Source organism: Paralichthys olivaceus, chromosome 9 (genome assembly GCF_024713975.1).
Source record: "Paralichthys olivaceus isolate ysfri-2021 chromosome 9, ASM2471397v2, whole genome shotgun sequence".
NCBI lineage: Eukaryota > Metazoa > Chordata > Actinopteri > Pleuronectiformes > Paralichthyidae > Paralichthys > Paralichthys olivaceus.
In genome coordinates, this window is record NC_091101.1 from 27,313,249 (window position 1) to 27,327,758 (window position 14,510).

General features: G+C 42.3%; 1 protein-coding gene across 1 annotated transcript; it reads left to right on the plus strand.

The window, feature by feature from the left end:
* The first annotated feature begins 95 nt into the window (after window positions 1-95).
* On the plus strand, window positions 96-14,387 carry rnf130 (ring finger protein 130). Its single transcript, XM_020105892.2, has 9 exons — window positions 96-589; window positions 1,565-1,850; window positions 3,818-4,009; window positions 8,109-8,359; window positions 9,684-9,755; window positions 10,038-10,120; window positions 11,207-11,303; window positions 11,445-11,631; window positions 12,015-14,387. Exons 2-9 carry the CDS (start codon window positions 1,598-1,600, stop codon window positions 12,125-12,127), a joined length of 1,248 nt encoding a protein of 415 aa, XP_019961451.1. The 5' UTR covers window positions 96-589; window positions 1,565-1,597; the 3' UTR covers window positions 12,128-14,387.
* The last annotated feature ends 123 nt before the right edge of the window (window positions 14,388-14,510 follow it).

A 14,510-nucleotide genomic window follows, 5' to 3' on the forward strand; every position in this document is an offset into this window, starting at 1 on the left:
ATCAACAGCATCCCCCCGCCGAAGACTCGGACCAGCGGAGCAGCACCGGAGCAGCAGCCCGGAGAGGACCGGAGGACAGCGGAAGCAGGCGGGGTCGGTAAAGCGGGAGTCCTGTCTGTCTGTCCGCCGACAAAACGTGAGACAAAGCTGCTTCTCACCGTTTAAACACTGAGTCATGGTCGTGGAGACACCGCAGAGGACAGAGACATGACGGTGTCCAGATGTTGACCGGTCCTGATGTCCTGATAACCCTAACCCTGAACCCAGGGTTTAACTGTCCGAGAAGACAACAGGAAACACGGGAGGTGAAACATCCGGAGGACACACATAGACACCAACACCTGGAGGACACGCAGAGACAGAATCATCTGGAGGACAGAAACATCTAGAGGACAGACAGAGACAGAATCATCCAGAGGACACTCAGAGACAGAAACATCTGGAGGACATTTTCATGTGGAAGACATGTTTTATAGGACATAATCTGAACTGGAATGGACTGGAAGGACAAAGAGAAATCAAGACATTTTAGAAATTAGACATAAAGAAGACATTCACAGACAAACCAGGACATTAAGGTTAACAAACGGTGAGACATTAAAATATAAGAATTTTAAAAAAGTAGATGGACTTAAAAGACAAAAAGAACAAGTCAATATTCGATTAAGGACAGAAACTGACAACTGACATTAGAGATTTGAAATATCGAGGACAGAAAGTAATAAAAGAAACTTAAGTTACCAAGACTCAAACATCAGGGACATTTTCAGTTGGACAACAGAGGATGAAGGAGAGAGAGGACAGACAATGATAATCAGAGCACATTAACTACTATTAAGATTGGACAAAAAAAAAAAAATATATATACATATACATAAATAATAAACCATTCATACAAATCCTTCTTAACAAAGTTCCAAAAGCAAAAACAACATGAGACATAAAGAGACATAAAGGGACACAGGCATGAAGTTACATAAAGAAAAGATGGGACATGAAGACATGAGGAGACATTAAGAGATACAGATGTATGAAATGACAAAAAGTACGATGAAGAGACGTGAAGAAGTTAAGAGTCATGAAGAGACATGAACACACGTTTCCAAGGACAGACTGACATAAAAAGTTATTTTCAAATACAAATACACAGTCAGACTTCATGAAAGACTTTGAGAGGATAGAGAGAGAGACTTTGATTTGATGTATCTGGAGGACACCATGGACATAAGAAGCGTGATGCAGAGACAGCTATGTTGGGCTAAAAACATTGAAAGACTTTTGGGCTTAACACATTTAATGAATGAAAGACAAGAAACTGAAAGAGGACACAGGACATTTTAATGTAAACAAACTGTAGGGGCAAGAGAAACACAAGAGACGTTTAATGAACATGAAGACATAAATTAAGACATTGAGACAGTTTGAAGACATTGGTGAGAGACAAAGACAGTTTTATATAAACATTTAAAAAGAGACATAATGACGACACTCAGGAGACAGTTGGATATTGTCGTTCTCTGGACGACTGCATGTGTTCTAAAGCTTTTATTTTGTTTCCTGACAGTTTGGATGTAAAGTGGATTGAGAAGACAACATCATGTCCCTCAGGTGGACTCATCTTCCAGTTTCACTGGTCCTGGTCCTGGTCCTGACGAGTTCTGTGTCCACAGCTCGCTCTGACAGGAACATGGTGTCCGAGGAGTACGTGGGTGCCACTGTTAACGCCACAGTGCTGGACGGACGAGGAAACACCGTGCACATGATAAGCAGTGACGACGGGACGTATGGACAGAATTCACCCAAAGTGGACACTAGGGGGGTTGTCATCGCACCTGCACCGCATCACGGAGGTGAGAGGACACACCTGAGGACACAACACTCACCTGAAGACACATACCTGAGCATCTAACACACACCTGGAAACACAGCACACACCTGGGGACACAATACACACCTGAGGACACAACACACACTTTTAGGACACAACACACACTTGAGGACACAACACACACCTGAAGACACAACACACACCTGAGGACACAACAATCTCCTGAGGACATAGCACACACAGAGGACATGACACACACCTAAAGACACAACACTCACCTGGGGACAAAACACATACTTGAGGACACAACACACACCTGAGGACATGCAAACCCTGAGGAAACAACACACACCTGAGGACATGACAGACCTGAGGACATGACATTCACTTGAGGACATAGACATAATTTATTGATGATGAAATTTGTTGCTAACTATTTTACTAACTGATTTAATTGATTCGTTGTTTTAACGACCTGCCTGTTTAACATTACAACTCGTTAACCTGTAACCATGACAACAACAGGGGTGAAACGTTGTTAACGTTGTTAACAAACAGGAGAAGGTCCACTTTTCAACATTCACTCGCACAACTCCTGAAGATGTACTGAGTGTGTGTGATGTGTGTAGTATGTGTATTGTTATTGTGCAGTGTGTAGACACTGCAGAGCCTCCAGCAGCTGAAGGTCGCAGCGTCTCTGCTCTGGTGTCAGATTTCTGTCGGACGTTGAGGACACTGCAGCTGCAGCTCGGAACGGTGAGCGTCTGATCAGAGATCAGTTTCAGCTGCAGCTCAAGACATCAACACATTGTCTGTATGACCTGACCCAGGACGCAGTGAGCAGATTTCCAATCAATGAAACCGAATCCATAGAATTCACTTACATCAGCTGGTCACTGGTTCAAATCCCGGTCCGACCAGTTTGTCCTCTCTCTGCTTCACTGTCTCATAAAGTTATTAGAATAATAAAATATATTGAAGCATATCTGTTTAACCTTGAAACAAAAATCAATAACAATAATCTTTTTTTTTCTTGTTAGAAAAACAGCCGAAACATTGTTCGATGTTTTGTGACGTCACATCTGATATTTTCATGTGTTTGTTAAAGCTTCATCTATCAAAGAAACGTGACACAAACACGAAGAAACACAAACAAATGTCTCTGGAGACAAAGTGCTGACACACACGTAGAAGACACAGACGAAGATGTGAAGACAGTTTGTGGTGACGACGGTGTCAGGTGATGTAAACATGATCACATGATCACTTCCTGTCTGTCTGCTCCACCTCTCACCTGAAGAACGAGGAGGATCTGATGCTGAACGAGTCTGAGCAGAAAACCTGCTGCTGAGTTGTTCAGCTGTGAAACATGAACTCTGGAGACGATTCTCTGGATTCTACCTGGAGCTCATGTGTTGTATCATATTTTTCATGAAGTCCTAATTAACTAATTTCAATTCAATTTCATTTGTATAGCACAAAATCATAATATACATGTACATTATCTCAAGGTACTTGAGACCTTAACATTTATAGAGAAACCAACAGTTCCCAGAACAGAACTCATTGTGGAGACATCTGCCTCGACAGGTTACATAAAGAAAAAAAAAATAGAAGAGAAGAGAGGTGGGTGGGAAAAAGGAGAAAGAAGTGAGAGAGGGGGGGATAGGAACAGTTGTGTACCATCATGTTTTAGCTCTGACTAGTTGACTAGTTGTTATAATGAAAATAATAAGAGTGATAATTACAAATATAAGGTGTTATTAATGAACAGTTAATATAAAAATTAAGCGCAGTGCATGATGGGAGTTCCCCCAGCAGTCTAGGCCTATAGCAGCATAACTAATGGCTGGTTCAGAACTATAGACTGTAGGGTTGTATGAAGGTTCTACCTCCTGTTCTACTCTTATAGACTCTAGAACCACAAGAGACCCTGTATTTTAAGAGCGAAGTGATGGTAATCGTGGTAATGCTGTATCTCTTTGGCAGTGGTGGACCGGCAGGGCTGCGACCCCAGCACACGTTTCCTGGTTCCTCCTCGTAATGTCCATTGGGTGGCACTGCTGCAGAGAGGAAACTGCACTTTTAAAGAGAAGATACTGAAGGCGGCAGCCTACAACGCCACAGCTGTCCTCATCTACAACAACTCCACTGACAAGACGGTCAAGATGGGACATGAAGGTCAGAGATGTTTTACTGTGACTGTGTTAACAAATTGTTTAAAGGAAAATATTATTCGTTTTCGGTGTTTATAATTATAATTTGGGGCGCTCCTTGCAAAGGTTTACAGGCTCCAATGTTCAGACAACACTTACGTTTCTTCATACTCTTCCTTTGCAGCAGCTGCAGTAGACGCTTTCAGCTGAAATGCTCAGATGCGGCTCCTGCCCCCCCTCGCTAGAAAGCCCAGTCCGCTCTGACTAGCCAGCAGGTCCAGTCTATTGTGATTGGTCAACTGCTTCCAGTGCGCTTTAGACATCCCACCCATTGAGCTTGAGCAGAACCCCGGTACAGGCCGGTGCCGGCTGATCTGCATGTTAAAAACATAATGACAGACAATAATGGTGAGAGAGGAGCCGGTTGTCCCGAATTTTTACTACCAAGACTGGAGCAGGATGTTTGATCATTAAAAACAGAGATGTGATCTAAACGAGGATTCCTATGTGATGGTGCCTATGTTAATGTAGATGTCATCAGCCTACATGTATTAAAACATGTGCATGTAAATCTAAAGGTGAACAGAAATGAGCACTAAGCAGCTGCACTCTGTGCACATCGCCACCACACCCACTCTTACAGGGGACCTCCCTGTCTTGTTCCCCGGTGCAGAAAAAATTATTTGAATGCATCTCATTTGTCCGAAAAGATGCCAAAGAACTGTCAAATAATAATTTGATCCAGAGGAAGTAAGCAGCTCCAAACTCAAGTCTAGAAAGGGTCCATAAAGGAAGCCCCACTCCAATTGGTCAAAAGATTTCTCAGTATTCAAGACAACTACAATCTCTCGGGAGGCAGACTAAGTGTATGTTATTGTGGAGGTAGCAGGGAGAGCACCTTCACCTGGACCAGAGGTTCAATCAGCGCAGGTGAGAGGCAGCGGCTGAGCTGCCTCAAAAACACACGCTGGACAGAGACTGATCTGAGCTGCAAAGCTGAAACACCAGCTGAAATAGCTGGCAAGTTTGAGTTGAGTTTTGTTGAGTTTATGTTTCGTCACGAGTGAAAATAAAGATGCTTAAAACCCAATGGTTTGTCTCTGGCTGCTGTGTTGAGAGCCCCGTGGCATGGTCTACTGCCACAGTTATATTAAAAACCTATGGATTTTAGAGGAGGGGTTCTTTCCCTAAACAAATCCTGTTTTATCAGGAGATGTAAGGGCCGTGAGAACCCTCACTAAATTTTTAACAATCCACATTCAGGAGACTGATTGGGTGGAATGAGACTGTCATTATCCTTTTTGGGTATTAGACATAAGCTGCTTTCAGAAATGCACTGAACTCCGGAGATCCTCTAGAGAAACTGCAGAGGTGTATGTGTGAATGCAAATGTCTGCATGAGAGCCTCCAGACTTTCTGTGGACTTTCTTCATTTGGTCCCCTGGTATAAAGTCTGGAGAAGTTGATGTGAGAACACAGCAGAGGATCCTCCGCTGGATTCACCGCGAATGAGTGGAGTTGATGACGTTTCTAACAAGCGACAGACACGAAAAAACAAAAAGAAAACAAATGAAGTGACAGTGAAGGAAACATTTATTTGTTCCCTTGCTGATTTGTAAGTTTGCCCACTGACAAAGAAATGACAGGTCTATAATTGTAATGGCAGGTTTATTGTAACATTAGAGAGAATTTCCCCCCAAAATATCCAGAAAATCACATCATATAAAAGTTATACATTGTGAAGGAGCCATTTCTATGTGAATGTGTGTAAGGTACCAAATTGGGCCAATAGGTGTCTCATGGTGTACATTTTTATATAGGAGGGAACTTTCTGTCCGGTGTCAGATGTTGCTCGACGGAGAAGCACACAGTTTTTTGACCGCTCCGGGCTCCGTCACGTTTGTTTGTTGTATGTTGACACAGCTGAATGGACTTTATATGCACTGGCAATGGATTCTTGTATGTTATTGAAGATCATTGAAACGGTGAGAAATAAAGAATGCATCCAAAGAAGAAGCGAATTCAGAAGCTGTTTGTTTCACTAGACAAAGTTATAGTCCTGCAGTAGCCAGCGCGTCAAATAGTTTTAGCCCGTCTATGCAGCCCCTTAGTGGCTTTAAGTTTTAGGCTTAGCCGCTACACATTGATTTGCATTTGATTAAGTGAAATAAGTATTTGATCCCCAACCAACCAGCAAAAATTCTGGCTCCCACAGACCGGTTAGATTCGTCCTCTCGCTTTAAGAAAGTACTCAGAGTCCAACCTCTCTAGCATGAGCAAGACCAAAGAGCTGTCGAAGGACATCAGGGACAAGACTGTAGACCTGCAGAAGGCTGGAACCAACCTGCTTGCGGATGGTCTTGTAGCCCGACCATCCGCAAGCAGGTTGGTGTGAAGGAGACAACTGTTGGTGCGATTATTCGGAAATGGAATAAACACAAAATGACCATCAATCGCCTTCGGTCTGGGGCTCCATGCAAGATCTCGCTTCGTGGGGTATCAATGATCATGAGAAAGGTGAGGGATCAGCCCAGAACTGCACGGGAAGAACTTGTTAATGATCTCAAGACAGCTGGGACCACAGTCACTAAGAAAACCATGGGTAACACACTACGCCGTAATGGATTCAAATCCTGCTGCACCTGCAAGGTCTCCTGCTCATGAAGGCACATGGACAGGCCCGTCTGAAGTTTGCCAATGAACACCTGAATGATTCAGAGAAGGCTTGGGAGAAGGTGATGAGGTCAGATGAGACCAAAATCGAGCTCTTTGGCATCAACTCAACTCGCCGTGTTTGGAGGAAGAGAAATGCTGACTATAACCCCAAGAACACCATCCCACCCTTTCTCCCAGTGTTTCTCTGCTAAGGGGACAGGACTACTTCACCGCATCGAGGGAAGGATGGACGGGGCCATGTACTGTGACATCTTGGGAAACAACCCCCTTCCCTCAGCCAGGACTCCGGAACTCCGGCTGAAGTTGCCGGACCTTAATTCCATAGAAAATCTGTGGAGGGAGCTGAAGCTTCGAGTTGCCAAGCAACAGCCTCGAAACCTTAGGGATTTGGAGAGGAGCTGCAAAGAGGAGTGGACCTCCTGAGATGTGCACAAACCTGGTGACCAACTACAAGAATCCCACGATGTCCGTGCTTGCCAACGACGGTTTCTCCACCAAGTACTAAGGGGATCAAATACTTATTTCACTCAATCTAATCAAATCAATTTATAACTTACATTTTTATTATGTGATTTTCTGGATTGTTTTTTATATTCTGTCTCTCACTGTTACAATAAACCTGCCATTACAATTATAGACCAGTCATTTCTTTGTCAGTGGGCAAACTTACAAAATCAGCAAGGGATCAAATAATTATTTCCTTCACTGTATCTCCTGGTGAAAAAGTGGTGACACACATGTAGAACAATCCACGAAAGATGTCTAGAGAGTTTGTGGTGATAAGAGCTGACGCCGGTGTCAATGTGTTGTAAACAAAATCACGTAATCTCAGCAGCAGAATTAATACGTCACATCCTGCCTCTGTCTGCTGCTCCACCCCTCACCTGAATCCTGTGTAGGATTTGTTGCTTTTGTGAACGAGTCTGAGCAGAGAGTCTTAGCTATATAAAGGTGGCCTCAGTGTTTGTGGTTACTGACCAGCTAAGAGGGATTCAGTAGACATTTTCAGGATCAATGGGGAATGTTCACTTACGAAACTTTTTTTTAAAATCCACTGAAAACCCATCCCATGTGATTTCCCAGACTGCATACAGTTGATGACTCCCTGAACCTGCTCAGCTGTTAAGAGCTGTCCAGACTAGACTTCTCAGTGTCTGTAACTTAAGACAAAGTCACTTCTTCATGAACAGAATCTACCAAATCAAGGTCAGTGCCACATGTGTATAATATACCATAATATTCAGCAAATATGCCATTAATTTGTTTTTCATCAGTATCCAGGGAAGCTGAAGTTGTACTTGAGATATTTGACGTGAGATGTCTGCCAGACCGTTTTTTATACATGGGTTTTATACAGTTTACATTTCATTTATGATGAAACAAAAACAGATTCTTGTCCTACCTGGTCCTGATCCTGTACTTGTACCTGGTTCTGGTTCTGAGTGCAGGTACTGGTGACACAGTGGCGGTGATGATCACAGAGGCATATGGTAAAGAGATTCTGGCTCACCTGGAGAGGAACCTGACGGTCCTGGTCTCCGTGGTTGTGGGTCAACGTGGTCCCACCAAGAACATCAACCGAGGCTCGCTGGTCTTTGTCTCCATCTCCTTCATCGTCCTCATGATCATCTCATCGGCCTGGCTCATCTTCTACTTCATCCAGAAGATCCGCTACACCAGTGCTAGAGACCGCAGTCAGGTAACACGCTAACTAGGGTTAGGACAATGACTGACAATCATCATGAAGTTAAGCCAACATCGTGATGCCACCCCCCACCCCTGTTTGACACTGACAGAAGGTTGCAGTCTCCCATGCACAAACTATAACTTCAGTGTCTATGTCACACAAGTGTGTGAGGTTCTCTTTTATGTTGTACCAGCAACACAAAGTGAATTCCAGTGTTTGAGAAATGGAGCAACACAGGAGGTCCTTTAAAACTATTTATTTAATGTCACTAAAATAGCAGAATAAAAACAAAAGGTGTTCAGCTACAATAAAATAAAAGACAGCCACTTAAAAATGATACAAAAAAACTCGGGGCTGTTTTCTCTGCCGTGTCTCGTCCTTGCAACTGAGGAGGAGAAGGAAGCACCCTGAGTCACCGGCACACACAACCACCAGCACACATACACGTCACATTTCCTTGTTTAACTTTCCCTCACTTAGCTTTTATCAGGCATTGAACTCAGTCTTTCCAGCCTCGCGTCACATCTCACTCACTGGTCCTCATCCGGTACCTCGTATGGGGTTTCTCTTTGCTGTCCCATTTATCGTGAAAACTACCTCGTGTCACAGTCAACCTTGCGGTGTGTCAAACTCTTGTGTTGTCGCACTTGTGTCCTCAGTCGTCCTTTTTTCCTCTTCTTACCTGTCCCAATCCAGTCCTTTAAAAGAAGCGCCCTGTGCTGCGTCTGCCAATCCTGGGCCATGTTAGGTGTGGTCCAGTTTACCACAGCTGTTAGTAATCACTTTGATCCTCTGTATAAACATGCATTGCTATAATAACAGCAAACATAAAACTAAAACCAACTGCAAAACATATATACAACTACTAATACTCCAAAAAAATAGTTTAAAACATGCAAATATTGGATCAAGTGAATTTAAAAACTGGCTTAAAAGAATGGACCACCTCGACATCTATATAACATACTTGTAGAAAAATACAGTGGAAACTGGATATAGTATTAATTTGGGGTGTTTTCATACATGTTTGGACCCTAACAAAGTTCTTTTTTAGTTTTATACTGGCACTGTCAGAGCCAAACCAAGCACACTTCCAGCTCCATACAGCTCCATGTATAGCTAACAGGCTAATATACAGCTAACATGGTAATATACACACCTCCTCTCTGCTGTAGAACAACCCTTATCACCTGACTTGATGATCTGAATTTATCATGAAACATGAACAAATACATTTGTGCTTGATGTTTTTCTATAAATGTATTTAGTTTTTTTAAAAATATACTCATAGATATATTTACTCTGTCCATCTATATTTATGCTCTATGTCTCTCAGCGTCGTCTTGGTGATGCGGCAAAGAAAGCCATTGGGAAGTTGACTACGAGGACGGTGAAGAAAGGTGACAAGGTAAATGCTGAGATGTCCTTGTTTCACTGTCTCAGTGTCCATCATTAAATAATAACACTGCTGAACCTGGTGGGAGGTCGGACCCAGAGTGTCTGTTGTTTGTGATGTTAACTTTTAGGTTGTAGGTGAGATGGACGACCACTCTGACACAAAGGTCAAAGGTCACACGAAGAGTAAAGATAAATAGAACAGAGGGTAAAAAGCTGAGGAAAAGGAGTTTTTCAGAGTGAAGCTGTTGATGTTAACACGTTCTCTTCCATCTGTGTTGTGTTTCTGTGTTAGGAGACTGATCCGGACTTTAACCACTGTGCCGTGTGTATTGAAGCATACCAGCTCAACGATGTGGTTCGAATTCTTCCCTGCAAGTGAGTCTGAAAACATCAGAGTTTAAGTTTACTGACGCTCTGCAGGATGATCAGATCAGTTAAGATAGAACTTTATTAATCCTTCACCAGGGAAACTCACTTGTTACAGCAGAATGAGGTAGAAAAGAGAATTAAAAAAAATAAATAATAGAGAATATGAACGTAATTTATACCCTTCGCTAGAAAAATATTTTTTGTCAAGAAATGTACTTCAGTAAAGTGCAGGTGAGGATGTACACCTGTACAGAGCCAGAGGCGGACTTAACCATTCGGCAAAGATCGGCAATTGCCTTGGGTTAGGGTTAGGGTTACATTTTCGCTCACTCCTGGTATTTCACATGATAGCCTTTATGATGAAGGTTTTAAATAAAGAGTTTTTAAGAAAAAGACAGGGACAAAGAGAAATGGTGATCATTTTTAAAAGTATATTTTGATATTATTTCTGTAACTCCATAATTGACCTCCTATTTTCTTGTGTGTTATCTTCTCACTTAATTACAACAAGATATAAGACAGAGGCCTATCATCAACTTAATCAGAGATCCTGCTGAAAACCAAGGTTATAGATGACAGATCTACCATGTGAATGGACACGGTTCATTCTTATGTACAGAGATCATATTGTTTATGAAAATAAGATTTTACTGTGAGTGCATTTGTTAAACTGTTAATATGTTTTGTTGGGTTGGGGAGAAGTTACAAGTAAAAAAGGTGGAGAACAACTCTGCCTCGACCCCAGAGGAGATGAGAGCGTCACCAGTTCAATTTTAGAGGCGCAGATGAGCACCGGTGCGAGTGAGATAACGTTTAGTCACACTTCACAAGTTTTTGGTCGTATGTGCGTATGTTTTTTTGTATTTCTGAATTGCCTTGTGGGCCGGATTAAACAATTTTGCAGGCAGCACACGGCCCGAACGTTCACCATCCCTGCTCCAGTCCATACTCAGCACAGATGTTCCTGTACACTACCCCTGCCACTTGGTTTTATTTATTTATATATATATATATATATATATATATATATATAGTCTTTTGCTCTCTGATGATTGGTCACATAATGTCAGACATGTCTCTGTGTCTCTGTAGACACGTCTTCCATAAAATGTGTGTGGACCCGTGGCTGAACGAACAATGCACCTGTCCCATGTGTAAACTCAACATCCTCAAAGCGCTTGGCATCATGGTGAGTCACAGATGACATTAACAACTTCCTGTATGGACTGAATGTGGCTGAGAATCCATAATTGGACTCACGCTGACATCATATTTCACCTGTGCTGTGAACCTCCTCAACCAACCCCTGACCCCTGTCCTCTGTTCTCAGACCAGTCTTCCCTGTGTGGACAGCGTGGTGTTGGACGTGGAGCGTCTGGGTGTAAGTCAGGCATCCAGCAGCCAGAGGACGCTGCTGGGTGACAGCAACCAGCCGTCCATCAGCCTGGAGCCACTCAGCCCCCCCCACCCTGAGGCCACACCCAGAACACCTGCTGACATCACCATTGCCGTGACCAGTAAGACTGCTGCTCAATACTGAACATTTGAATAGTTGTAGTTGCACTGATTTCCCTTTTTTTTTGTTCATTGGACACAAACAGCAGCGGTTGCTAATCATCAAATATTGAGTTGATTGATTAATTGATGATCGTTCATCTTCCTTTAATGATTGATTTAAATTTTGCAACTTATTTTTTTTCTAACCTTACCCATGATGCATTTCATGATCCCCCTAAAGCTTTTATCCAATATATTATTCTAAATAATACATTTGTGATGATATTATGTGCTTCAAATGATCAATAATTGGAACGCTTGTTTCAGCTGTGTGCATCGTGATTGATATGACTGTGTTTAATGAAATAATCCATTGTTTTTGTCTTTATTTCCATCTCCTCAGGTGGCGGTCACTTCTTCAACAGGAATTCGATGTCTCCTCGCAGCATCGTCAGTGAGATGGAGCTGCCGGACATTCAGGCCTCGCTGGACCTCTATGACGACAACAAGTCATGAGGCCCATCATCATGGTTTAAACCCCCCACCACCACCTTTAGGGAGGAGTCTGATAACAACAGCCTGGATCAGCATCAATTCTGGACTCAGTTCAGACGTGAATCTTTCATTTTTTTATTTCTCCAGAAGAAGATAAAGAGATGCTGGTCGATATTCAAATTGAACTTGTTTCAGCTTAGGAACCAAAACCTGAACTAGGTTCTTCTGGTAGAGCCTGAGTCATGTTGTTGTTTCTTAGGGTTCCATTGAAAACTTTGTCACCCCCTTTTAAGTGTTTATTGGATCCTAAAAGGGCTCTTGGTCCCTGGAAAACTGGCTAATATGTTCCTACATCACATGAGATGCTTCACCTGGAAATGTTTCTGAGTGCCTACAAGAGTTCCTGGTTTCAAGTTCCTAAAATGCTTCCTGGAAAAAGCGCCAAAATTATGAGGAAATGTTTTCAGGAGTTCTCTAAATAAGGTTACTGGGTTTTTGGTGCTTTAAGATTATGGAAACATTTCTGAAAAAAAAATCCAAGTTTGGGGGTTAGGGGTTAGAACGTTAAAAAGCTCATGGAGAAGTTGCTGAGGGCCTTGATGTCTTAAAATGGTTGCTGTATTCCTGTCCCTTGAAATGTTCCTGGAAAATTTTCTCAGATTCTGAGCACTTTTTGACCAGAACCAGAGCAGACAGTCATAACAATGGACCTCCTGATTGGCTGACTGATGATCAGACACTGCTTGACTCTCTGAAAACCTGGATCAGAACTCCTTGTCTGTAAATACTGATTGACCTGTTTATCATCAGACTGGAACCTGGACTTGGAACCTCTGGAGGAAACAATCATGTGACCCCTGCAGTAGTTAACTTTTAGAACAAAGAGACATTTGATTTAAAGAAAAGTTAACATGGCGTTCAATGTACAACCTTCATCTTAGACCACACTCTCTTCCTCGCACTCTGGCTCACAGACCTGATCTGGTGTCAGGTGACCCAGGATGAGTCCTGGACACGTCTCGTTTGTGTTTCCTGAAGTGACGGACTGCTACTTTAAAATGTATTTAATAGCTTCTGAATTACTCAGTGTCTAATAATCAGATGTAAACAGCATTATACAATCTATAACCTGATCAATCAAGCGATCAATATTATCTCGGAAGTGACCTGAACACATCCTGTCTGCGTCATGTGGTACTGATGATTGAGATGATGATGGTGATGTGATAACGATGATGATGGTGATGATGAAGATGATGGTGATGAAAATGGTGATGTGATGATGATGACGATGATGAAGATGGTGGTGACAATGATGATGGTGATGATGATGATGATGATGATGATGATAGTGGTGATGATAGGGGTGATGATGATGAAGATGGTGGTGATGATGATGATGAAATTGGTTATGATGAAGACGGGGTGGTGGTGATGGTGGTCACAATGATGATGGTGATGTGATGATGATGAAGATGGTGGTAACAATAATGATGGTGATGAAGATGGTGATGAAGATGGTGGTAACAATAATGATGGTGATGAAGATGGTGATGAAGATGATGGTGATGTGATGATGATGATGAAGATGCTGGTGATGATGATGAAGATGGTGGTAACAATGATGATGGTGATGTGATGATGATGAAGATGGTAGTAACAATGATGATGGTGATGTGGTGATGATGAAGAAGATGGTGGTAACAATGATGATGGTGATGTGGTGATGATGAAGAAGATGGTGGTAACAATGATGATGGTGATGTGATGATGATTAAGATGGTGGTAACAATAATGATGGTGATGAAGGTGGTGATGATGATGGTGATGAAGGTGGTGATGATGATAATGATGATGAAGATGGTTATGATGAAGACGACGATGGTGGTGATGATGGTAACGATGATGATGTTGATGATGAAGATGATGATGTGGTGATGAAGATGGTTATGATGAAGACGACGATGGTGGTGATGATGGTAATAATGATGATGGTGATGAAGGTGGTGATGATGATGATGATGAAGGAGGTGGTGATGATGATGATGAAGGTGGTGGTGATGATGGTGATGAAGGTGATGGTGATGGTAATGATGATGAAGATGGTTATGATGAAGACGACGATTGTGGTGATGATGGTAACAATGATGATGGTGATGAAGGTGGTGATGATGATGATGATGAAGGTGGTGGTGATGATGATGATGATGATGATGAAGAGTGTGTTCTACTTCACTGCAGTGTCTTTACTGCCTCAACATTAAAGTGTCATTAACATGAACTCTGTCTGTGGAACTTTGAACTTTAACATCGATGACAGTGTGTAGTCTGTTCACAGGTTCCCGTTTATTTCAACATCATACAAATATCAATACTAGATCAAATGAAAGATGTAAAAAGATCA